Genomic DNA, 27547 nt, shown 5'->3' with positions numbered 1-27547 from the left:
ATATATCTGTCGTACATGAACACGAAATTTATCTTTCAACTCTGTTTTTCTCTCACTAAAATAATATTTTAATAAGAGCCCCCTATCTAATCTTGAGAGCGCCTGAGCGCTTATTACGTCGAATACGGTAACCCCTTAAAAATGGGAAATTTCCACTAGTCCTTATGATACCTTAACTATTGGGCAGTTTGGCAAGGACTATAGGACTAGTGCTAATTTCTAACACTGACAACCCTGTCCACTTGATTTCCTGGGTTTTAAAAAGAGTGAATGAGTATGGTTTTACCCCGCTTTTAGCAATATTCCAGCAATATCACGGCAGGGGACACCAGAAATGTTTGAAAAAAGAGGGGAGGGCACCAGCTCAGTTGGAACAACAAAACAAACCGAAGTAAACAAAAAAACTAATACAAGGTTTGACAAATACGCCAGACAAATGACAACAAACATTTATCAGAGCAAATTACATTGAAATTGTTAATCTTGTCTGACTGGCTTGTGGTTAACTAAATGATCACTTTAAATAGTTAACCTTTATGTGAAACCAAAAAAACAATTTGTAATACAAAGAATAGAAGAAAAGTAAACATTGGTGTTTTGCAATGGGCAATCTTTTTCAACTAATCTCTGGTTGGACTGTTGCTTATATGATATCAAAAGCAGAGTTGTCTCCCTTTGGAACAAAAAGATCACCCATTGCCTACTGTTCTATAGGACCTGTGGTGAGTATGTAGCACTGGTTCTCTTTTAGCAAAGTGATCTCAGCACTCCAACCATCGTAAGTCAATGTTAGTACAGAGGTTATGAACATCTTGGAGCTAAGATTGCTCTATGCAACGAGACCCGGTTGACCCTTCGTATCAATCATTTGTCAAACCTTGTACACAGGCCAATGAGTGAGTGAGTGAGGTAGTCAGTTGTTTTTTGTTTGTTTGCTTGTTTAACGCCGCGCTCAGCAATATTCCAGCTATATGACGGCGGTCTGTCAATAATCGAGTCTGGACCAGACAATCCAGTGATTGACATCATGAACATCGATCCACGCAAGTGGGATCGATGACCTGCGTCAACCAAGTCAGCGAGCCTGACCACCCGATCCCGTTAGTCGCCTTTTACGACAAGCATAGTCGCCTTTTACGACAAGCATGGGTTGCTGAAGACCCCAGATCTTCACTGATCAGTGAGTGAGTTGAGTATAATGGCTCTTTGGAAAGTATTTCTGTTATATATATAACAGCAGCACCTAAGACGACCAGGCCCCCCCGTGAACCCTACAGAGCAAGGAAATGATCTGGACTGAAACTAGGAGGACATTCAATGAATGAAATGATGAGGAAAAGTTAATCTAGACAGAAAGACTTTACCAGGATGGATACAGACGATACTTTTGATGGATAAGGGATGAGTACTATGAAGGTTTATCTTATACCGAATAATCAACACACATTAACACACTGCCTGGTCCCCATCAGCATACCTTATAATAATGATGATGATGATGATGATGATGATGATGATGATGATGATGATGATGATGATGATAATAATAATAATAATAATAATAATAATAATAATAATGATGATGATGACACTTGTATAGCATCTAGTTGTGTCATAGCATTAAAGCCTAGCGGGTATTTCATCAAACTTTAAAGGCAAAACAATTACCAAAATCGATTTTGCGGATGACAATTTCACACATACGTTTTTAATCATTAGGAAAAAACCTGATTACGGAGCCTTGTTATTTGCAAGAAAATCACCAAACGAAAGTTTGCCTTCACCAGGTTTAACCAAATGTTTGTGATCAACACACGCTTCATTTTATTTCGCCTCTAAATATTGACAAAAAATTGTTTGATGTTTTCCAAAGTTAGCGGAGGGACAACAATCATCTCAAATTTCCTGTATAAAATTGATATTGCTCATAGATACACCATCATAATAAAAAAACAAACAACTGGAAATATATAAATCAAGTGTGAAAAGGAAGTAATAGGTCACAAAAGAGGTATGAAATAATAATAACAGTTCTATATTGGAAGTCAAATGAAGCCTGTGCCATGTTTCTATGCTTTAGGTTTGCTGATGGGGACCGCCACATACCCATACCTACCACTGGGCTATATTTAGTAACAGGGGAATCCCCAAACCAAAACCGCTGCCAGGATTAAAATTAAGGCTTATGTCAATGGTGAGAAAAGCAGATAACTAGAAAAGCAATTTTGATAAGTGGGTCACCGTGACCTACATTTTGCTTGTTATTTCTGAGTACTCTGGACTTAGGCGTTTCCTAAAAAAAAGAAACATGAAAAAAATGACAATTTCTGGAAAGGAAATGCTTGACCTGTTAGTAAGAGATGAGAATGAGATGTAGAATGAGCTGTTATCGGAGGCAAGTGCTAGTGCTGGCACTGTGGAGGGAACTGCTCAGTCAGCAATAATGGCTGGAATCTGCTACAATGTTCTAATTTGGCCACCTTCGCAAGTGATCAAACTTTAGGACGCATCTACGTACGTGTCTTGCCATTGAATACCTGATCTTAAAATGTAGGATTTCCGGTTACAATAAACTGTTCCACAATTTATCCAGTTTTCCCCAAATCAAATTTTCTCAGAAATAGTTTGATTAATATCTGACAGCTGAGAGGCAAGTCTCAAACAGTTCAATGTTTTACCAATAAGCATTTCAAAATTTTCATACTTTACAAATAGAAAATAACCCCTTTTCCATAACCTTGCACAACCATTAAAGTTATTCTCTGTTCCAAAATTTTGTATTTTGCAAATATGAGATGCCCCTTTTCAAAAACCTTTATGCCAATTAGAGTTACCTCCCTTTCCAATATCCATATTTGGCATTTTCAAACATAGGAATCTTTGCCATAAACTTTTGACACCGACTTGAGTTATCTCCCTTGATTGGGCCAAATGACCTTGAAGGTCAAGTTCAGCTCTCATGAACACCCACGTCAACCTCCATGCAGTATATTCAGTCACAGCAAGTTTACATGCAGACATGCAGCGGTTATATATAACCTTTCCCCAGAACAGACTGACAAGGACAATAACTCCGATAATGCACTCGGGGTTGCAAATCAATGTGGCACACTGTAGCAGAGGCAGAGAAACAAAGTCCCAGGCACTAAGACTCCACGATGCAGATTGAGCATAAGCACTACACTGAAGGATATATTCATATTAACACAACAGCACATCTTACCATCTTCTGATCCAAATTACAAAAGATGTGATATATGCTTTATAATCACAGTTGGGATATGTCATAGTTATAGCAAGCACATGGTATATCATATATAATATATCATACATATTAATGGTCTAGCATAAGGTATATCATACATCATTAGTAATGGTCTAGCATAAGGTATATCATATATCCTATATCCTATATCATAAGTAATGGTCTAGCATAAGGTATATCATATATCATACATATTAATGGTCTAGCATAAGGTATATCACATATGATACATATTAATGGTCTCGCATAAGGTATATCATATATCATATATGAGTTATATAAAAAAGTGATACGAATGAACAATCTTACAGTGATATTTAATACATGCAAAACTCGAACAGTGCAAAGTTATTTATTAAAATAAAATATTTACATTAAACAACATTTATGGAAAAGAAATTCTTCCCTTTAATAACTTAATCTACAGACTTAATCTACCTATTTCCCACACTGTACTCGTATGGCGAGAATCAAACCCTGGTCTATCAATGGGAGGAGCTAACACACTAACCATTGGACTACCCCCCTACCCCCAACATAACCTAGACAAGCGAGGATGGTATCACCTTACTATACATGGAAGAATACTCACCGTCGCTCATTGAAAGCTGCGTCCCTACTGCGGCGATACCGGTGTCCAGCACGTGCTGCATGGCGTCGCGCATCCGCTAACGCTGCAGATGCACCCTGCAACAACAGACACAGAGTTACACAAATCTCAGCTGACTTGACCCAGATCATTTTTATCATCCATTGGGCAACACATATTTTATTTTTCATTTCATGGGCCAGCCGCCTCTACTGAAAGGCAGCTGGAAAAGAAATAAATTAAACATAAAAATATATTTTTATTATGTCTCCCACCAGTATGATAGACCTTCTTTAAAATATATAAAATGTTATAAATAAATTCCATGTCTACATCACTATAAGTGATTCCAGAAGGAGAATGTGAGAATCCTCACCTTAATCCATCCTTACATTAATCCAATCACACACCAAATAGCACCGCTTATTAGCGCTGATTAGAGTACTTCCGCTAAAACAATACAGGCGCACTGGCTCATGTCAGCTTTTGACACAGTCGCAAAGAACAAAGATGCTGTGTTGCGTGGGTGGCGTCTGTCTGGACTTGCAGGTGTGATCAGTGATGACATAAGTGACTAGAACTCTTGTCTTGACCCCAGGAGTGACGATGCTCGTCGTAAGAGGCGACTAACAGGATCGGGTGGTCAGATTCGCTGACTTGGTTGATGCATGTTATCGTATCCCAATTGTGTGGATCAATGCTAATGACGTCCATCACTGGATTGTCTGGTCCAGACTCGATTATTTACAGACCGCCGTCATATAGCTGGAATATTGCTGAGTGCGGCGTTAAACAACAAAGTAAACCTCGCCATGAATACTAAGTCATTGTTCTAAGACAGTCAAAGAACAGAAGTAAATAAAATGTTTACATTAAACATCATTGTGGTGTCTCCCATTGACACAAGCATCACAGAAATCTGTCACAATAACATTTTCTCTCCTTGTGTGGCAAGGGAGACTACTCTTACCCTACATCACAAGCAACAAGTGTCCAGCTCAATTGGGGAAGACAAAGAATTTTCTCAACCCTAACAAACAACAAATATTGACCATTACCAATTTTTCCGTTGCCTGTGTGGCAAAGACTGTCTGATCAAGTTTTGTCATCATACACAGTTATTCCTCTTCAAAAACAAATCTGATAATTTGATCAAACCGGCAATATGTGTACGAAGTGACAACTTCCAGTTCACCCGAGACTATTCTCAACCGTGTCGACTCTGGTGACACGACAGTTTTGTTTGTTTGTTTATTGTTTAACGCCATATTCAAGCTATATGACAGCAGTCTGTAAATAATCAAGACTGGACCAGACAATCCAGTGATGGACATCATGAGCATTGATCTATGCAATTGGGATACAATGACATTAAATGACAAAAAATATGCACCGATTTAAACTTACTTTTCATATGGTTGAATAAAGATATAACTTAAGTCAACTTCAGTGTATGCATGACCAGATTGTTTAATACATGTGTCTAAAAACGTTTTGCCAGAGTTATGGTAAAAAAAAAATTCCAATCGGACATTTTGTACCTATCTCTTGAGGCTACCTATCTCTTGAGGCCAACAGTGGGTACCCGGGTTGTAAATGTGGACTCGTCCCAGCCCTAGATGACATGCATCAACCAAGTCAGCGAGCCTCACCACCCAATCCCGTTAGTCGCCTCATACGATTAGCATAGTCGCCTTTTACAGCAAGCATGGGTTGCTGAAGACCTATTCTACCCCGGATCTTCACGGGTCAATTATATTAGATATTATTTCCAACCAGCATTAATGTTAATATACCACAGCTGGTCATTCTAGTCACGTCAAAAGAAGTCAACATAGTTTGAAGACAACTTTGGAGAACAAAGATGTATATGCATTTAAAAACCTGAACAAAATTTCTACAAGTCCCTATGATACCTTAACTATTGGGCAGTTTGACAAGGATAACAGGACTAGTGCCAATTTCTAAAGCTGTATGCATTGAAAAAAACTGTACCTTGACATCAAAAACCTATTCTGTAACCAAAAGTACATGACAAAATTTCTACTAGTCCCTATGATACCTTAACTATTGGGCAGTTTGACAAGGACAACAGGACTAATGCCAATTTCTAAAGCTGTATGCATTGAAAACCCTGACACTTGACATCAAAAACCTATTCAGTAACCAACAGAAAATGACAAAATACTACCATCTTGATCATAGTGAGCGTATTCTCCCCAGCATCGTGACCGACATTCCGACAGTTCAGTGTTCAGCTAGTGTATACGTCTATTATACCCCATACAATACACAGCCAATACAGGCATAGCACAGAAGGTAGTACGCACAGTTACCGTATTTAGTATAACAAGTGTCACTACATTCAAAGTTAAGAATGGGAATTGGTAGCATTGTCGTGCCCAGAAGTCCACAATGAAGCATGTCACAGATGTTGCCACTTCTGTGTAATCCATGATCACAGAATCGTCCTGACGGATCACATGAATTCACCAGGGACTCCCAAGAGCACTTGTCAGGCAAGTTAAAAAAAATCTTAGTATTGTAATTTCACTTTGTAGCAGTGTACTAGACATGAAGTCAGTGATATGCCAGTGTTACTAATTCCTTGTATTAAAGTGTCACAGTTAAAATCATGATGACACAGTTAAGCAAATATCCCAGTGTCTTAGAACACACTTTATCATCCAAAACTGGCTCCCAAAGGAGATATCGCTTGGATGAGATCAAGCGATATCTACATTGTAGATACGCTGCAATGAAATTACATCACAATGCTTTGCAGACCATTGTGACGTCACTGGTTACCATGACATCACAATCAAATGACATCACTGATGGCTCTGCTACTGAAGCTGTTAGCAGTACTTTTTACACTGAAGACACTGCTAATTACTGTCTACAAATTCAAAAAGTTGAAAGAATGATGTTGGATGATAAATAAAATCTCACCCTCGTGTCTTTTGATATCAAATATATCAACACTCGTTGATAAAAGTGGCAAAAATCCTCGGCAAGCCTCGGATTTTTTCCACTTTTATCAACTCGTGTTGATATATTTGATATCAAAAGACACTTGGGTGAGATTCTCTATAGAAATCATATTTTGTTTACTACAAATACTGTGTTGCAATATTTATAATGTGAAGCCAGTGATAGACGTACTTTCCCACAAAAAACATGAACAAAACTGTAATAAAGAGCTTTCTTTTTTCATTGACAAGTATTCTTCTGTTTGGCCCACTCAAACATCAAAGGGCACACCTGAGCACCTTTGTGAATGCCCTGTGTCACACTTGAAACAAAATAGATTCCTATTCCTGTATGTGAGACGACTGTATTTGTATTTTCACCTCAGTGTGTCATGCATTAAATATGATGAATATGGTACTACAGAGAATCAATACCACGGCATATGGTCTCCGTTAAGAAAAAAATAAAACGGAATTTGACGCATAATGCGTAGTCGTTCAACCGTCACTGTTGCCTCCTGACAGTCCACCGCTTCGGTCAACAACACGAAGAATACAAACAGCTTGTAGCAGAACAGTTGCAGCATCATGTCAATGCAGCTTCCATCCTGCCAAAACGCCATTGTTATCCTCGTCATAGGCCCACTGCATTGATGCATGAAAATTCAAACAGCAAATACTGGAATATTTGCACTAACATCTAAACTGAGTTTCAGCCCTGCCATTTCAATGTTGCCAATGAGAAAGCTATTGTTACGAGGATAATAGCCATACTGGCTTTGATACAACCCCCAATTGAATTCCAGGTCTGTGTTCAATGAAGGTCTTGTTGACCTCAGCGAACAGGTGCTCTGCTCGGGGCTTGAATGAATTCAGATAGAAGATCAATGAAACTGATTGTGAATATCGCTTAATATCTTTACTTTTTTTCATCAACAGTATTTATGAAACTTGAATTACAATAGTCTTGATTCTCAATCATCAGGTTTAACAGTAACACCGCGACATTTTTCCTTAATAAAAACCAAAATATTGAGCCACCTGCGTAACATATTAAAATATTTTGTGATATAAACAGTATTTATGAAACTTGAATTACAATAAATAGTTTTGATTCTCAAACATCAGGTTTAACAGTAACACCGCGAAACTTCCTTTCCTTAATAATAAAAACCGAATTATTGAGGCACATGCGTAACACATTTAAACATTTTTTTCATCAACAGTATTTATGAAACTTGAATTACAATAGTCTTGATTCTCAATCATCAGGTTAACAGTAACACCGCAACATTTTTCCTTAATAATAACCAAAATATTGAGGCACCTGCCTAACACATTAAAATATTTTTTTAAATTATCAGATACACTGAGAGACAAGTTTGGTGATACTATATTGCCTCAAGGCTGCAAGGATGCAAGTTATCATGCTTTTTAGGGGATGGTATCGCTTTCCGGGCTCGTAACTGTTTCTGTTTAAGTTGCCTCGAGCTAGTAGTTTCTGTGGATGAAAATGTATGCAACAGGTGGGATAAAACATAATAACATGGCCAAACAGCACCATCAGTGTGAATGTGAGGACTCCATTAAGGATGTGACTCGTTAGTCACGCTTCCAGGCACTATTCACTGCAGGTAGTTTATGAATTGAACAGCCGGAAATGTGTGGGCAAGTTTTGTGTCCAGCTGTCTGCTGTTGTCCTTGTGCTGGATGCACTTCCAGTTCCTGATATGGACACTTGCACAAGTGAACGAAGTATTTAGTGAATCGGTCATAGAATTGTGGTTGTAATGGCTGTAAATGCACTCACTCACCCTGCTGATCCAGATGATAGTATTTGGTAGGGCATTCGTTTTCTGAGACACTGTTTCAACAGGACTGTTCTGAGTGAGTGAGTGAGTGAGGACTTGGATTCTTGTGAGTGAGTGAGTGAGTGAGTGAGTGAGGACTTTGATTCTTGTGAGTGAGTGAGGACTTTGATTCTTGTGAGTGAGTGAGGACTTTGACTGATTCTTGTGAGTGAGTGAGTGAGTGAGTGAGTGAGTGAGGACTTTGATTCTTGTGAGTGAGTGAGGACTTTGACTGATTCTTGTGAGTGAGTGAGTGAGTGAGTGAGTGAGGACTTTGATTCTTGTGAGTGAGTGAGGACTTTGATTCTTGTGAGTGAGTGAGGACTTTGACTGATTCTTGTGAGTGAGTGAGTGAGTGAGTGAGTGAGGACTTTGATTCTTGTGAGTGAGTGAGGACTTTGATTCTTGTGAGTGAGTGAGGACTTTGATTCTTGTGAGTAAGTGAGTGAGGACTTTGACTGATTCTTAGTTGTCCCAAAGATTCTCTACTGGCAATGAAGATTGTCCTATTGGAAACTGAGTGAGTGAGTGAGCTGTTATGCCACTTTTAGAAATATTCCAGGAATATCATGGCAAGGGACTCCAGAAATGAGCTTTACACAATGTACCCATTTGGGAAACAAACCCAGTTATTCAGCGTGATGAGCGAACGCTTTAACCACCGGGCTACCCCACCACCCCGACTGCTTTAGGTGAGGTCAATGGGGTTTAACATTGCGTTCAAGATTATTTCACTTATATAGCGTGGTGTAAGCATGTATGTCGCTGCTTGTACCAATTTGGACTTTGCCGGTATTATTGCGCAGCCCACTGAGACAACATAGATACCCCACTCAGACACAGTATACTGCCTCCGAGCCTACTAGTCCTTGTTTTATCCCCTTAATGCCGAGCACCAGACAGGGGATCGAACCGCCATACTAAGAACCTACCTGTGCTATCCCGGCCAGGTTTCCCTTGCTAGGAGAGCGGTAGTGCTGGTATGCCGAGTGTTTGACACTGTTGGGTTTATACTAAGAACCTACCTGTGCTATCCCGGCCAGGTTTCCCTTGCTAGGAGAGCGGTAGTGCTGGTATGCCGAGTGTTTGACACTGTTGGGTTTATACTAAGATCCTACCTGTGCTATCCCGGCCAGGTTTCCCTTGCTAGGAGAGCGGTAGTGCTGGTATGCCGAGTGTTTGACACTGTTGGGTTTATACTAAGATCCTACCTGTGCTATCCCGGCCAGGTTTCCCTTGCTAGGAGAGCGGTAGTGCTGGTATGCCGAGTGTTTGACACTGTTGGGTTTATACTAAGATCCTACCTGTGCTATCCCGGCCAGGTTTCCCTTGCTAGGAGAGCGGTAGTGCTGGTATGCCGAGTGTTTGACACTGTTGGGTTTATACTTAGAACCTACCTGTGCTATCCCGGCCAGGTTTCCCTTGCTAGGAGAGCGGTAGTGCTGGTATGCCGAGTGTTTGACACTGTTGGGTTTATACTTAGAACCTACCTGTGCTATCCCGGCCAGGTTTCCCTTGCTAGGAGAGCGGTAGTGCTGGTATGCCGAGTGTTTGACACTGTTGGGTTTATACTAAGATCCTACCTGTGCTATCCCGGCCAGGTTTCCCTTGCTAGGAGAGCGGTAGTGCTGGTATGCCGAGTGTTTGACACTGTTGGGTTTATACTAAGATCCTACCTGTGCTATCCCGGCCAGGTTTCCCTTGCTAGGAGAGCGGTAGTGCTGGTATGCCGAGTGTTTGACACTGTTGGGTATATACTAAGAACCTACCTGTGCTATCCCGGCCAGGTTTCCCTTGCTAGGAGAGTGGTAGTGCTGGTATGCCGAGTGTTTGACACTGTTGGGTTTATACTAAGAACCTACCTGTGCTATCCCGGCCAGGTTTCCCTTGCTAGGAGAGCGGTAGTGCTGGTATGCCGAGTGTTTGACACTGTTGGGTTTATAGTGAGCTGCCAAGGCCAGGATGAGACGCATGATAGCCTTCAGGTTGCCATCTACAATATCTGAAACACACACACACACACATATTACAGCAATTCATGTCTCAAACATGCATGGCTGGTGTGCATTTCTAATACTTCAACACATGACTGTAAAGTGAGTGAGTATGAATTTACGCCGCTTTTAGCAATATTCCAGCAATATCACGGCGGGGGACACCAGAAATGGGCTTCACACATTGTACCAATGTCGGGAATCGAACCCAGGTCTTTGGCGTGACGAGCAAACGCTTTAACCACTAGGCTACCCGACCACCCCCATGACTGTAACGGATTTGCCTTTCAATAGTAGCCAATGAGTGATAAAACCCTACAGTTCTTTGTTGCCTGGCAACAGTAACCCCTGTTCTTGGTTGCCTGGCAACAGTATTTTTATTTGTTTGTTTGTTATTTAAAGCCTCACACAGCAATATTTCAGCTATATGACAGTGGTCTGTAAATAATTGAGTCTGGACTAGACAATTCAGTGACTGACATCATGAGCATCGATCCACGCAATTGGGATCGATAACATGCATCAAGATCAACCAATTCAGCATGCCTGACTACCCAATACCGTTAGTCGCCTCTTACGACAAGCTTAGTCGCCTTTTACAGAAAGCATGGGTTGCTGAAGATCTATTCTACTCTGGATCTTCACGGGTGCCTGGCAACAGTGACCCCTATTGCACTTGGGTGCCTGGCAACAGTAACCTCTATTGTACTTGGGTGCCTGGCAACAGTGACCCCTATTGCACTTGGGTGCCTGGCAACAGTAACCTCTATTGTACTTGGGTGCCTGCCAACAGTAACCCCTATTGTACTTGGGTGCCTGGCAACAGTAACCCCTATTGTACTTGGGTGCCTGGCAACAGTAACCCCTATTGTACTTGGGGCCTGGCAACAGTAACCCCTATTGTACTTGGGGCCTGGCAACAGTAACCCCTATTGTACTTGGGGCCTGGCAACAGTGATCCTATTGTACTTGGGGCCTGGCAACAGTAACCCCTATTGTACTTGGGGCCTGGCAACAGTAACCCCTATTGTACTTGGGGCCTGGCAACAGTAACCCCTATTGTACTTGGGGCCTGGCAACAGTGATCCTATTGTACTTGGGTGCCTGGCAACAGTGATCCTATTGTACTTGGGGCCTGGCAACAGTAACCCCTATTGTACTTGGGGCCTGGCAACAGTAACCCCTATTGTACTTGGGGCCTGGCAACAGTGATCCTATTGTACTTGGGTGCCTGGCAACAGTGATCCTATTGTACTTGGGGCCTGGCAACAGTCCCCCCTATTGTACTTGGGGCCTGGCAACAGTCCCTCCTATTGTACTTGGGGCCTGGCAACAGTGATCCTATTGTACTTGGGTGCCTGGCAACAGTCCCCCCTATTGTACTTGGGGCCTGGCAACAGTGATCCTATTGTACTTGGGGCCTGGCAACAGTAACCCCTATTGTACTTGGGGCCTGGCAACATTAACCCCTATTGTACTTGGGGCCTGGCAACAGTAACCCCTATTGTACTTGGGGCCTGGCAACAGTAACCTCTATTGTACTTGGGGCCTGGCAACAGTAACCCCTATTGTACTTGGGGCCTGGCAACAGTGATCCTATTGTACTTGGGGCCTGGCAACAGTAACCCCTATTGTACTTGGGGCCTGGCAACAGTAACCCCTATTGTACTTGGGGCCTGGCAACAGTAACCCCTATTGTACTTGGGGCCTGGCAACAGTAACCCCTATTGTACTTGGGGCCTGGCAACAGTGATCCTATTGTACTTGGGGCCTGGCAACAGTAACCCCTATTGTACTTGGGGCCTGGCAACAGTAACCCCTATTGTACTTGGGGCCTGGCAACAGTAACCCCTATTGTACTTGGGGCCTGGCAACAGTAACCCCTATTATACTTGGGGCCTGGCAACAGTCCTCCCTATTGTACTTGGGGCCTGGCAACAGTAACCCCTATTGTACTTGGGGCCTGGCAACAGTAACCCCTATTTATACTTGGGGCCTGGCAACAGTGACCCCTATTGTACTTGGGGCCTGGCAACAGTAACCCCTATTGTACTTGGGTGCCGGGCAACAGTCACCCTTATTGTACTTGGGGCCTGGCAACAGTTCCCCCTATTGTACTTGGGCGACTGGCAACAGTAACCCCTATTGTACTTGGGGCCTGGCAACAGTAACCCCTATTGTACTTGGTTGCCTGGCAACAGTCACCCCTATTGTACTGAGGTGGAAGTGAATCTCGTGCACCTACCTGCTGCGTTGGTGTGATGCATCCTTATTCTGCTTTTACACATAAACTGTAGCACCTTCTCCACGTTCTCTTTCATCTCCCCATACCCAGACGGATCCGGGTGGGTCCCCGTCAGCTTCTCTCCGCCTGAAACACAACCACCCCCATGAAACCACGCCCTCACATTCCTTCCTAAGTCATGTACCTCCTGTAAAACAGAGACAGAGATGCACAATAGACAGTAATGGGCACCCAATGACAACTCATCTCTCAAACACAAGATGTTTTGACATCTGATCAACGAGAGACAACAAGAGTCATCAGAAAATGATAAATCCCACCGGCACCCACAAATTCAAAAGAACAAATCATCTGACTGGCGAGTGAGTGAGCGAGTGAGTATGGTTTTACGCTGCTTTTAGCAATATTCCAGCAATATCACGGCGGGGGACACCAGAAAGGGGCTTCACACATTGTACCCATGTCAGGAATCGAACCCGGGCCTTTGGCGTGACGACAACTGCTTTAACCACTAGGCCACCCGACCGCCCCTCATCTGACTGGTACTTTAAGTCCAACTTGAGTGAGTGAGTGAGTATGGTTTTACGCCGCTTTTAGCAATATTCCAGCAATATCACGGCGGGGGACACCAGAAATGGGCTTCACACATTGTACCCATGTCGGGAATCGAACCCGGGTCTTTGGCGTGACGAGCAAACGCTTTAACCACTAGGCCACCCGACCGCCCCTCATCTGACTGGTACTTCAAGTCAAACTTGATGAGAGAAGATCTATCTAATCTGTCAGTCCGTATACAAGATTTGTTATTGAGCTATCACAACAATAGCATGGAATTGGGATTCGGAACTTTGTACTTCTATGTCAGGTACAAACCACTATGACAGAAACAAACTCGTTGCCATGGAAACAGAAAAAATAGAAATTCTAAAAAATCCTAAATAGCAGAAGGCACCTGTGGACATACATACTGGTTTTTGTGTGTGTAGTTTTAAGAAAAGATACATAAAGTTTTAGAGAATTAGCCCTGACAAGCAAACCACTATGAACAGAGTCAAAGTCAAACTTGTTTCCGTGGAAACCGGGAAAAATTAAATTTTGAAAATTTCCTAAATAGGAAAAGGCATCACTTCAACCCTTGTATAATACATGTACACCAGATTTGGGTGAAACGTTTTTCAAGTTTTCAAGTTGTGCTCTGGGAAATAAAAATGCAAAAAAACTGCAAATAGCCGAAGGCACCACTTCAGGATCCATTTGACATTTTTGCCAAATTCTGTTGAAAAATATTGAATGTTTTTGAGTTGTGCTGCAGAAACGAAATTCTCCACCCATGAGACTAAGAACAAATTGTTTCCATGGAAACTTCAGGATCCATCTTACATACCAGTATCTGCCAATTTCTGTTGAAAAATATTGAAGGGTTTCAAGTGGTGCTATGGAAATAAAATGATTACAGACGGACGGACAGACAGAAAATGCGTCGACTATATCTCCCCGCATCATATGCCAGGAGATAAAAGGTACAGACACTAAACCCTCACTTATGAGGGTTCACAACATGAGCAACACAAATCACCAACCTCTAGAAATGGTATGCAGTAACAGACTAAATCATGTCAATGTCTAGTCCTGAGTGTGTAGTTGCCGACATCAAAGTGCAGTAATACTTCCTCCTCATACAACATGCACAAAGTGGCGCAGTTTTCCCTAGGTGTAGGCCATTGTGCACTATGTAGTGCAGCACTGAATAAACATCCTGTCACACTGCACCTTACACACACGACAGACACACCAGGCCAGACACTGAGTGACAGACACACCAGGCCAGACACTGAGTGACAGACACACCAGGCCAGACACTGAGTGACAGACACACCAGGCCAGAAACTGAGTGACAGACACACCAGGCCAGACACTGAGTGACAGACACACCAGGCCAGACACTGAGTGACAGACACACCAGGCCAGACACTGAGTGACAGACACACCAGGCCAGAAACTGAGTGACAGACACACCAACAGACACACCAGGCCAGGAACTGTCAGAGACCAACAACTGCATTACATATGGTTGGTTGGTTGGTTGGGTGGTTTGTTGTTTTATCGCCGCACTCAGCAATATTCCAGCTATGTGACGGTCTGTAAATAGTCGAGTCTGGACCAGACAATCCAGCGATTGACATCGCGAACATCGATCCACGCAATTGGGATGTGGGTAATAATTTCCTTATCATATAATGTCATGGTTAAAACAACTGAAGTTGAGACATATTCCTATTCACCATAGCCATTTTAGAAACTGTGTAGGAATACAAAGCCTGAGTGAATCGTCCTATTTGTGATATAGTGCCAAATGATTTGCAGCCCTGGCTGTTGATATGCACTCACACATCAAGAAAACACTTTCCAATCATTAAGGGAAAGTTATGCAATAGTTATTGACAAGTAAACACTACATCGACATACAAAGCCAACTAAATGTAGTTCCTGCTATGTGACCTCATTTGCATATTTTTCATATCGTCATACCAAGTTTTATCACATTGGTTTATCACATCGATGAAACAGTCCATCATATGATTAAATGAAGCAATTATGAACTGGGTGGCCATCATGAATCTTTATGAATCCACATTTCATTTCAATTATCCATCTTTGACAGTGTCTGAAATAATTGCTTGCCTGCCTGCCTGCCTGCCTGCCTGCCAATGGCAAGTAACTTTTCTGTAGTTATGACTGCAGAAAAATTTCCTCCAACTGCCCAAATGTCTGGCAAATATTTTTAACCTACTTAAACTTATCATAAAATCTGTGTAGATTCTGAAGTAATTGTTGGCAATATTTCAACTTATTCAAAATGCAATTTGTCTCTTATTTTTCTGCGATTTTTCAACATTTAGAATGTATGGATGTGAGCAGGTAACTTGGAAGATGGGCTGGCAACATTAATGGGTCTGTTGCCCGACTGTCTTGTTGGGTTTTATAATTATTTCAAACACTGATCTTTGAATGACTCAAAACGAATGACTGCCATTAATTCAAGTAATATTTATACAATTGTCCTATGGTAAACAATAATTAATGAACCAACATCAACTACACAGGTAGTAATAGGCCGGAAAACTGTGAATCACTTTGTCGTCAGGCGAAGTGGCATATGCTACAAATGCTGTCTGCAATGATGACTGCCATTAAATTCAAGTAATATTTATACAATTGTCCTGGTAAACAATCAATTAATGAACCAACATCTGGTAGAAATAACGTCACGCAAAGTGGCATATGCTATGAATGCTGTCTACCCATGAAATAATAAAATACCAATTACACCTGAACAACACGATGGCACGTGCATGCTGATAGCCTCCAAGGCCTCCATACACATGGTGTTGTGATTGGAGTTTATTAATTAGTGATATCAGTTGTGATCAGGATTTGGTAATTAGTGATATCAGGCGTGATTTGGGTACGTTAATCACTGGTATGACTGCTAGTTATCCCACAGAGTTCTGTGCACCTTGTCCACAGACTTTGGAACAGACAATTTCTATTTGTTTTGCACCAGATCAACCTTTTTTAAGACTGTTCAGTGGTGAGTGAGTGTTTCAACCAGCGGCATTGGTTGGAGACGAGAGTAATAATAATTAGAACGAATCTAGGATTTCCAAACAACTAAGAACACCTCTGAGACTCAAACCCACAACCAGCAACAGATCCTGGCAAGACTAAGGGCCACAACTCTGCAATCAACTGCAGCACCTTCACCACTGGGCAGACCTACCCAAAGCTGAGTGAGTGAGTGAGTGAGTGAGTGAGTGAGTGAGTGAGTATCAGAGCCCCAGATAACATTTTGAGCAATTGAGTTTTTACTCTAGGGTTTCTATTTTAATTGGGTTATAACATTTTTCTTTGGAGTAACCAATATTTTTTCATTCATCTATTCATCACTCTATTGGGTTTTTCCCAAAATAAGTGAACAATTTCAGACTAAATAAATGAAATAATGTTTTAGATGTATATAACTGTTCTAAATATATGCTTGACTCGGAAAGTAAATTAGCTTGTAACTGTGTTTTGGAAATAAGCTTTGAATATTTTTGGGGGTACTTTACGCAAATATGACGCTTATCTGTAGCTCTTCCCATCAATTATAACCACTGTCCATGTGATCATTGATTCATTCCAGGCTCTAACAGTCTAAAGTAATTATCAAAAAAGCACTGTACACTACAGCATTTCGTTACCTTACAGGACTTCCCCCCCCCCCCCCCTCCCCCAATACTGCCTGCAAAGACCACTTTTCCTAAGTGAAGGTAAAACTCTGGGACGAAAACTGATGATACACCTCTTGGGTTAACAGAGTGAGTGAGTATGGTTTTACGCCGCTTTTAGCAATATTCCAGCAATATCACGGCGGGGGACACCAGAAATGGGCTTCACACGTTGTAGCCATGTCGGGAATCGAACCCGGGTCTTTGGCGTGACGAGCAAACGCTTTAACCCCTAGGCTACCCGACCGCACCTTGGCTTAACAGAGAGAATCACCACAACAAAATAATGTTATGTAAGTCCCCTAACTCTTACCACGGTCCCGGGTAGCCATTTAACTGTTCTACACCACTGTTGACAGACAGACAGCAGCACCCTGGAGCTCTCAGCTCTGCTTATCCATGAACTTACTACGGCCTCTCTCCCACACACTGACTGACAGTGGGGTACAACACCACATGCCTGTAGCACAGAGATGGTCTGACTCATAAACATTCCCCTAAAGGAACTCTCCAAGGAGGAGGAAGGAAAGTGATTAACCGGCCAGTCTAGTCCCACGCTACCAACAGAGTATAAAACAGGCCTCAAACTACAATACACGGAAGATACATTCACTGAAGAGGAAATGGAATCTTTTACTGCATAGTTAATACTAATAGTTATGTTTATGCATTCTCAACACAACTGTTTTCCTCCAGACTGAGTGAGTGAGTGGGTCTTACGCCGCTTTTAACAGTATTCCAGCTATATCGCAGCGTGTCAGCTTAATGTGGGAGGAAAGCCCGAAGAGATGCAGGTCTCAGACGTTTACCACTTCGGTGAAACCCACGAGCATGGGTATGGTGCTGACAAACCTAGAAACATAATTCGGGGTGAACTGGGATTTGAACCCGGAAACACAGGTTTCCAGCGTGCCCAAGGGACGCAACTCTCCACAGCGAATCACGGCGCCTTAGACGACTGGGCCACCCGTGCCCCAGGAAATCCACAAGATGAACCAGCAGTGTAGCCGGCACAACCCTTCCTGTCAGGAAACAATAGGACGACTCTGTGATTGACATTATCACAGCAGGATGTCTGCTGGTTCTCTGTACTTAGAGTAACTGACTTTTGTATGATACACATTTGTCAAATCGTTAATGTCACTGTCAAATAAAAAAGAACAGGTCTCTTTGACTAATATTTAGTCCAAGACATAAAGTTATCTTATTTGGAAATATATATCAACAAAACAGAAATAAAATCCAAATTGGGCCCAAAATGCTAATTTGTGAGTGAGTGAGTGAGTGAGTGAGTGAGTGAGTGAGTGAGTGAGTGAGTGAGTGAGTGAGTGAGTGAGTGAGTGAGTGAGTGAGTGAGTCAGTCAGTCAGTCAGTCAGTCAGTCAGTCAGTCAGTCAGTCAGTCAGTCAGTCAGTCAGTCAGAAATAACGTGAACACATGCATTTTGTTCAGCTGATATAGACAAGACTTCTACCTTAAAATATTAAAAGAACTTCGGCACATCCTTAATCTAAGACAACCATGCTTGTCGTAAGAGGCGACGAATGGGATTGGGTGGATGTTGGTGGCATGTCATCGATCCCAATTGCATGGATCGATGCTCATGATGTCAATCAAAGGACTGTTTATTATTTGCCGACCACCATCATATAGCTTGACTATTGCTAAGTGCGGTGTTCAACAACAAACTTTTGCACATGACATTGCACACACACATATGCAAAGAACCTGAGAATGAAATATCTGCTTAATACGCCACATTTTCAGACAACCAAGGAGAGTCACCTTAGTGTCCGACATTAGTTTCTGTCGCATTGAGGTGAGCAAATAGATAACATGGGGGACATCACTTTTCAAGAAATGTAGACTTCTGAACTGAAACAAGTTTGATGGCCATGCAAGAGTTATCTCCCTTCATTCAGAACTATTGCCATCAACCTGCATAAATTTAATCCAGAAGAGCCTTCTGATCCGAACATATTTTGTTCAGCTGTGGGATTCTTAAGTTCCCATTTTCTTAAATACAGAAGTTTCTTAACATTTTATATTAACATTATATTTAATGCAATAATGTAAAACTTGGCATAAGAGATTCTTTCTTCCTTGTTTTTTGCAGGGATAATTCTAGGGAATTCGCCTTTTGCTTTAAAGCCCCTAAATTTGAAAAAAGGCCCCATTTCCACATACAAAGGGGCATATTAACATTGTGCTTAATGGGTGTACCTCTGGAATATTTAAAATTTTCACATAAAGGGCCCATTTAAGAAAAATCCTTGAGAGAACCCTGTTTTTGTTTTTTGTTTGTCTGTTGTTTAACGTCGCACTCAGCAATATCCCAGCTATATGACAGCAGTCTGTAAATAATAAAGTCTGGACCAGACAATCCAGTGATTGATATCATGAGCATCGATCCACACAATTGGGATATGATGACATGCATCAACCAAGTCAGCGAGCCTGACCACCCGATCCCCTTAGTCGCCTTTTACGACAAGCATAGTCGCCTTTTACGACAAGCATGGGTTGCTGCAGACCTATTCTACCCCGGATCTTCACGGGTCTCCTTCCAATGGAAGACGTAGGTATGTTGTTGTTAACACGTAGCCAGATGACAACATCGGGCTACATAGAAAAGGACCCAGATTTAAATTTGAAAACGTGACTACAGTTACTCACCAACAATGTCTATAAGATGAAGCAGGGCCACGCCATCTCGCATGTCAACACGCAGATCCTCTATCAGCCGGATCCCCTGCCGCTTCTTCAGCTGGGAGTTAACCCACGCAACGTACGCATTTAACTGCGCCTGAAACCACAGACAAATACACCATGAACATACTTCAATAAAAACTGTCTTCACTGACAGTCTACCAGTTTGTTACCTCAGGCAAGGATCAAACTATTCCTCAAGGGAGGGAAGGATGAGGCGAAATTGGGTGGGGGGGGGAGAGGAGGCCAGAGTGAGTGAGTGAGTTTCATTTAACGCCGCTTTTGACAGTATTCCAGTTAAATCGCGGCATGTCAGCTTAATGTGGGAGGAAAGCCTGAAGTGATGCAGGTCTCAGACGTTTACCACTTCGGTGAAACCCATGAGCACGGGTATGGTGCTGACAAACCTAGAAACATAATCGGGGTGAACCGGGATTCGAACCTACAATCATAGCTTGCCCAAGGGACGCAACTCTGCACAGCAAATCGCAGCACCTTACACAACTGGGCCACCCGTTCCCCAGGAAATCCACAAGAGGAACCAGTCTGGGACAATTACCTTCCAGCGTGTTACACTCTCGGTAACAAGAACCTGGAAATTTGCCATCTTACCCCAAATGTAGTCACGTTCATACTTTTGTTTGTGTTTGGGAATGCCATCATAGTTCATATTGAAAAGGTTTACGACTGACCATGTTTTTCAGATGAATTTAATTTGCTGTTTGTATAATCAGATTGGTTCGAGATTGCAGACTAACAGAATTTCAACCAACTTCTCCCTTACATTCTTACTACATCAATTACATGATAGTTTTAATGAAATAGAAATTCAAATTGACAAAGAAAGAAAGTAATTTAGGAGGGGTAAGTGTATTCGGCGTCACAACAGTCGTCACTTGTTTGTAAACATAACGGTCATTTGGTAGCGAGTTCAACTCCAAGCATGGTTGTGGTCATCTATCACTGTGGGGAGTTTTGACTGGTGGCACCGACAGAGCTCTGCGAATGAGATATCGCAATTAGGAGCTTGCCAAAAAAGGATGGGTATGACAAACCCACAATAATAATCAAGGGTGGCCTGGGATTCAAACCCACAATCATAGGTTCCTGGCACACCCAAGGGAAATAACTCTGTATGGAAAATTGTGTTGCCTTAGACGAATAGGCCACCCATGTTCCCTACTGCAACCGCTAAACTAGTCAGAAAAAACATTGTTGTGTACAGTCGAACCTCGTTGGGTTGAACTTGGATGTTAAATTCCCAGTTGTCTCCAACTCATTTGGGAGTGCCAAGTACCCAAATTAAGAATAAAATAGACCTGATGTCTAGAACCAAGAATAACTCGAAAACATTGTCAGGTCCCAACGAGTTTGAGTGAGTGTGTGAGTATGGTTTTACGCCGCTTTTAGCAATATTCCAGCAATATCACGGCGGGGAACACCAGGAATGGCTTTCACACATTGTACCCACGTCGGGAATCGAACTCGGGTCTTCGGCGTGACGAGCGAACGCTTTAACTACTAGGCTACCCCGTCGCCCCCCTTACAATTTTGACACGAGGTCGTCTATTCTCGCATTAATTCATCATGTCTACATACACAGAAGATGATTGTAACCAAGAGACTTGAGATGGTCAGATAAGTGGGGTTAAATTCACCAACAGTGAGTTACATCGCACAAGTTCAGCTGATATAGAAGGTAAGACTGAAGTGACGCAAATCCTGCGATGTTTCTTGCATGAGTAAGGGACACAACTCTGCATTGGGAACTGATGCACGTTAGAGTGAGTGAGTGAGTTGTGTTTAACGCCGCTTTTAACAGTATTCTAGTTATATAGCTGTGTGTCAGCTTAATGTGGGAGGAAAACCCAAAGTGATTCAGGTCTCAGACGTTTACCACTTCGGTGAAACCCACAAGCACGGGTATGGTGCTGACAAACCTAGAAACATAATCGGGGCAAACTGGGATTCGAACCCACAATCAAAGGTTTCTGGCGTGTCCATGGGACGCAACTCTGCAGAGCCGTAGACGACTGGGCCACCCGTGCCCTCCGTTGCATGTTAGATGACTGGGGCACCTGTGCACCTAAGTGATGCACAGTTGGTTGAGAGTGTGATCAAACCCACATGAAAATAATTCTGTTTGATCCATGCCTGATATCTGTAACTTCTAAAAGAATGAAATCTCATATTTAAGTTTTCAAAGTACATTCCCTGTAACTGAGTTTCTATGAACAGCCTATCCTTGTTTAAAGTTCCGGTTTATCTGGTCCCGATAAATACTTTACGAGAACAGATAATTTTATAACTGTCGAGGTGCCACAGATCTTAAAACCACTTCAACAAAAAATTGTCATGTTTATCAGTAGAATTCTGATTAATAATTTTGGTTAATATTTTTAAATAATTTGTTAAAAGTTCAAAAACATAATTTCATTTTGACGAAATATGTCCAGAAATGCATTCAAGAGAAGAAATCCTAATCCAAGACATAAATTGTGCATTATTAACATGAATATATTTAACAAGTATCAAGAGTAGATTATGCAAAATAACTATGTACTTATATCGAAAAGATATTAATTTCGGGCAATTCCTTGTGAAACGTGGAAAGCGAAAAGAACAGAACAAAATCAAAAGAAAACATAACATAAAAACAAAATGAAAGCAAATCGATACACAATGTCCTAACTCTGATTGTATTTAGCTAATGGGTACCGAGTATCACTGACAACAAAAGCAACAATATTTACGGCATATTTGCCTCGACAACATTGTAACAAACTACAGAGGTTCCTCCATCGCTGACTTTCCTGGGTTGTGTCCAGCAGAATGAAGTTAACATGACAAGTGGCCAAAAATAGGACACCTCTGGGTTTTACTGGATTCGTATGCTATACCGTACTCTAAACAAGAAAACTGGGATAACTGAATATACAACAGCAAATACCTGTACACACAAAGGAAAGGCTGTTTGAACACACATTAACCAATACAAGCTACCTTTTCCTGACATTGAGCAGAGGAACTCTCAGATTGGTTAAACAACCTCCAAGTTCAAATGTTAATCTCAGTTTTGGAAACAGTTTTATGACACAACTTCCACATGATGAACTGTAAAAGTGTAAGTACTAAGTCAAAAATATTTTTAATAAAATCATGTTTGTTCTATGATTATGATTATAGGAATAGCCTCAGACCTCAAAGTTTAGATTATTCTGTGCCCAAAAGGCCATTATGCAAATTTTGGCACCAGTCAGAAGTTGAGAACTCAAAAGAGCCAACTAACGATAAAAGTTCTAAAAATAAAACATTATAATTTCTACATCGTGAAGATACAAATTGTAGCAATTTGACACACATTCTTTCCCATGGGACTAGTTCCCAGTACTATATGAAATTTGACCAATCGTTAATGAATTCATTGGTCAAAAATATTTAATTGTAAAAATAAATTTGAATTATTTGGCAGCTGTTTGCTGTAGTTGCCAAATATAAAATCAAACGGCTATGGTCACCACTTTGAGGTCGGAGTATCAGACAAAGAATATTGGTTAATAAGTGCTGTACCTGCCACGCCCCCCAGGTGGCGCTGTCATCACTGTCGTTACTTTTGACAGGACTCGTGAATCCAGACGACATGTTTTCCAACAGTTCTTGATACTCTTCCAAGATAACCAAATCGCTATTTCGTTTGGATGACATGCAAATGATTTGTGACTGCACCGACTTCTACCTTTGTTTCCACTATCTCAGGGCTAATACCCAAGAACAAGGTTCAACTAGCATCAGAATGTTTTCATTTCTGTTCATAGAAACGAAGTTCCACACATGCTAGAATATTGTTAACAAGTTTCATTAATTATGATCACTAATGTCTTGACCAAAATCCTTAACGACTTTTCATTCAATGTTCACTTCAGTAATGTTTTGACTATTGTCACTCAAGACAAACAACAATCCTAATGAATATTCATCACTGGTTTCCGCGACCACAATCACAGGTGAGCAAAACAAGGATAGTCAGGTTGCGTCATACAAGCGACTCTGACGTGATCAATATTACATAACGGAATACTGCCAAGTTGGTATTCGGACTGAATGCCTAACAGATACTGATGTATATCCAGACTAGAAAAGGAATAATCAGAGATAAAATAAATCAGGCCAATAAAACTTAATAATACTTGTGTAAAAGTAAAATATCACAAAGAAATCACAGAGAAATTGTTCCATATAAGAACTGTATAAATAGTGATTAGTACAAAGTCATAAATTATTCTGTTAAATTATCAATGAAAACAAAATACATTAACAGGAATATGTCAATATGTACAAGATGCCATTAACTGTGTGTGCATATTTTGTAAATATTCTACAAATATTGCGTAAAATAACGAAACAAGCCTCCTTTCTAATTTTGTCAGATTATGGTTGAGTCATTTTGAATAAATTAAGGATAATTTGGCGTGTTCCTGAATGGTTCGATTATAACCCAGATATCTTACACTGGAAATATTCTTCGAACAATTGGGTAGCAAACAATATGAACCCGTCACGTATGTTTAGAAAACGCCATATAATAAATAACTGATGGCAAGTCAAATGAATTTTCTTCTACACAATCTGGACAGGATGACCTGGGCACGTTCGACTGCCGATTCCGAACACAGACAATGCACACTCTATCCAACAACACCGATCTACACGAGGCGAGAAGCATCTACCATTAGCAATATCCTTCCTTGAAATCACACATGGACCAGTTATCAAATCCCTGGCGATGCTACCAGTCGGCCTGTCATATTAGCTGTCGAGCAGACGAAAACCGACATTTTTGACATAGTGTCTGGTTTAGAAAACACGAAAACGTTGAACATCCGAACAGCGGATCAGTTATATTCGCCATTGGTATTCGCACATCCTCCAATAGGTCCAGGAAACCACGATCGACGGATGTTTGTTGCAATGTATGTCCCACTGACCACCTGTTAGGACATGAATATCTTTAGACGTAGCCTCACAAAATCGGCTGCCATGATGTAAATAAATTATCCAACATGGCGAATGAAATAATATGCGAACGAGATCTTGTTAAGTGTCAGGTGTAAGTGAACACATTTCAGCGTCCGTCACTCGTCAAATGCACAATAAGGGGTAGCGAAGCGCGAAGAATAAATTATTAATTCCGAAATTAGCAAAAACCACCTGCCGATCCGTCAAGGTTTCTCGGGTCGTGGTTTTCACTTCCGGGTTAAATATTTGTAAACATTGTCACGTGGTTCCTGACACATGTTGAAAGAGGCATATATCTCGCACAAAGCCTCGGAGCAAAGAAGGCGCTTGTTGACCCTTGGGATTACAGCATCGTGTCAGAGAATTAGTGGAGAAAGTCGTCACCTGGTGAAGTCCCCTTGTTGTCAATTCATTGGTGGTCAAACTTTATTTGATAGAAGCCAGAAATTAATAATTATTTCAAATGTCGTAATTGTCGCTGAATTTTAGTTGGTGAAATCGGTTGTTACTGATTTTTTTATAGATAATATACTACTGTATTTAGCTTCTTTGCCTTCATTCACCCGATGACGGGGTAAGACGTACCCCAGAAACGTCGTCACAGATAATAAAAGAAGTTGTTATCCATCAAAAAGTGTATGCCAGTGTATGTTCTGCCAACTTCTAAATGTTTATCAAACACAACAAATTAACCATTTCTAATTCCAAGAATCTCTGTATAAAGTACATCACCACAACCCTCAGTAAAAGTACATGAAAGGATCTTTTTCCCCAACCAAAATAAATTCATGTAGTCTCAGATGAAGGCACTATCGCATTCGTTACCACTCGCCCCTTTCCGTAACCTACAAGACGTGAATAACACGAGTTGGTCACGAATGGCACTGTCGCCAACGAAACTCCCCCGTTTTTGGCGCCTTAATTGATTTTGGTGATGTGGACAGACCATCCCGCCCATTCTGTGTTTTCACACAGTTCGACAGAGACGAAAGAAAGGCGATGACCAAAGGGAGATAAGACAGCCCTCAGGAGGAGTTTTAATGACCCCCTGTGGAGTTAACCCCAGCATGCGCACCTGCTGTTACCGAGGTCAGAGGTCAAACAACCGACATTGCTCAAGGATTCTTGGAACAATGAATTCACGATTGAAATTGATCGTTGACCCGATTTAGATCTCGAATTTGAGCATTGATCCGATCTAGATCTTGAATTTGCGCAGTCACCCGCTTTAGGTCTAAAATTTGAGCAGTCACCCGATGTGTATCTAGAATTTGAGCAGTCAACCGGTTCTTGTCGACCACTTGATCATCAAGTTGACCCGATATATATTTAGAGACGTCGCTACCTTGTATTGAAGACTGCTGTATCGGAAGGCTATTGGATTTATAAATGATGTATCGAGGTTTTGTTTTTTACAATGGCCTACTTGATATTTGTCTATCAATATAAGGGGCGGTTTGGTAGCCTAGTGGTTAAAGCGTTCGCTCGTCACGCCGAACGCAAGGGTTCGATTCCCGACATGGGTACAATGTGTGAAGCCCATTTCTAGTGTCCCCCGTCGTGATATTGCTGGAATATTGCTAAAAGCGGCGTAAAACCGTACTCACTCACTCTTAATCAATATCGACCCCAGGACTAATATTTTATCACACAAAGCGAGAAAATTCAACGCGAAATTTACTAAGTTCAAATGGACCTATTGTGTATAAAAGTTTTCCAAACGTTTAAGTTAGAGAACGAATAAGACCACATTTCATCAGGACATGACGACAAAGCCATGAAACTATGTCAAGTGTTCCCTTACTTCCAGACACAACCACCATACTTTGCACGGAATGCACGTGCATCACACAATCTCTAGAAACGTAAACCACGTGCAGTATACATTTGACGCGATGTCAACATATTCGTGATCGTGTGTGAGACTTTAAATTTTCTGTAAACTTTGATGCATTTGAGGACTGGTTATATATTAAAGATGTGTGTGTGTGTGTGTGTGTGTGTGGGGGGGGGGGGGGGGGGGGGGTAGGGGGGGGGGGTAGGGTAGTAGGTGTGTTTGTTAGAGAAAGAGAGAGGGGAGGGGAATTTTACATAAAATGGTGGGGGGTCATCAATATGTTACAATCCACTCCCACCCCCAACCCCATAACTTATGACCAGTCCCTTAGCTCCATGAATCTATCTGTTTTACTTTAAAACTAAAAACAAAATTTCGCAGCGACATTTCTTTAAACGATTGGGTAATAGATGGAAGTACAGATTGCCTCAAGATAGACATTTGACTGTAGCAACGTCCACTGTTGTCACAGTTTGATAGATGGTGACGTATTTGTTGATCTTCATCTCCGTGAATGGCCACGTCAGGCAGTCGTCAACAAGAACATATTTTCTGAGACAACACGCACTGATTATTCAGGAAACTAACTAGTACTTTCAATTAGAACTGCAGTATCTGATGCAGCTGGTACAAATGTGAACTAGGGCGATTCAATCCCAACCAAAGTTTCATTAAATCTTTCAAAACAAACTATGAGAAATATAAATACGACATACTATTTTGAGACGACCCCTCGTTATTCATTAACTGCAATCGACTTCTTCGAGTCCACGGTATCAACCTGTTCACAGGAGCCAACT

The 27547-nt window shown here is 41.5% G+C and overlaps 1 protein-coding gene across 1 annotated transcript in view; it reads right to left on the bottom strand.

Moving 5' to 3' along the window:
* LOC139458449 (dixin-like) overlaps positions 1–25109 on the bottom strand; it is a 62599-nt gene extending 37490 nt beyond the window's left edge. The window contains exons 1-6 of the mRNA XM_071239887.1: positions 23465–25109; positions 19862–19991; positions 12916–13041; positions 10539–10678; positions 3858–3952; positions 2252–2293 (exon numbers count right to left, since the gene is read on the bottom strand). Coding sequence (XP_071095988.1) covers positions 2252–2293; positions 3858–3952; positions 10539–10678; positions 12916–13041; positions 19862–19991; positions 23465–23599 — 668 coding nt within the window. The 5' untranslated portion in view covers positions 23600–25109. The remainder of the gene's footprint in view (positions 1–2251; positions 2294–3857; positions 3953–10538; positions 10679–12915; positions 13042–19861; positions 19992–23464) is intronic.
* Positions 25110–27547: the final 2438 nt, after the last annotated feature.

This window comes from Haliotis cracherodii, unplaced genomic scaffold, assembly GCF_022045235.1.
Source record: "Haliotis cracherodii isolate W230 unplaced genomic scaffold, xgHalCrac1.p SCAF_12, whole genome shotgun sequence".
NCBI classification, from domain to species: Eukaryota; Metazoa; Mollusca; class Gastropoda; order Lepetellida; family Haliotidae; genus Haliotis; species Haliotis cracherodii.
This window is presented reverse-complemented; position numbering and strand designations above follow the sequence as displayed.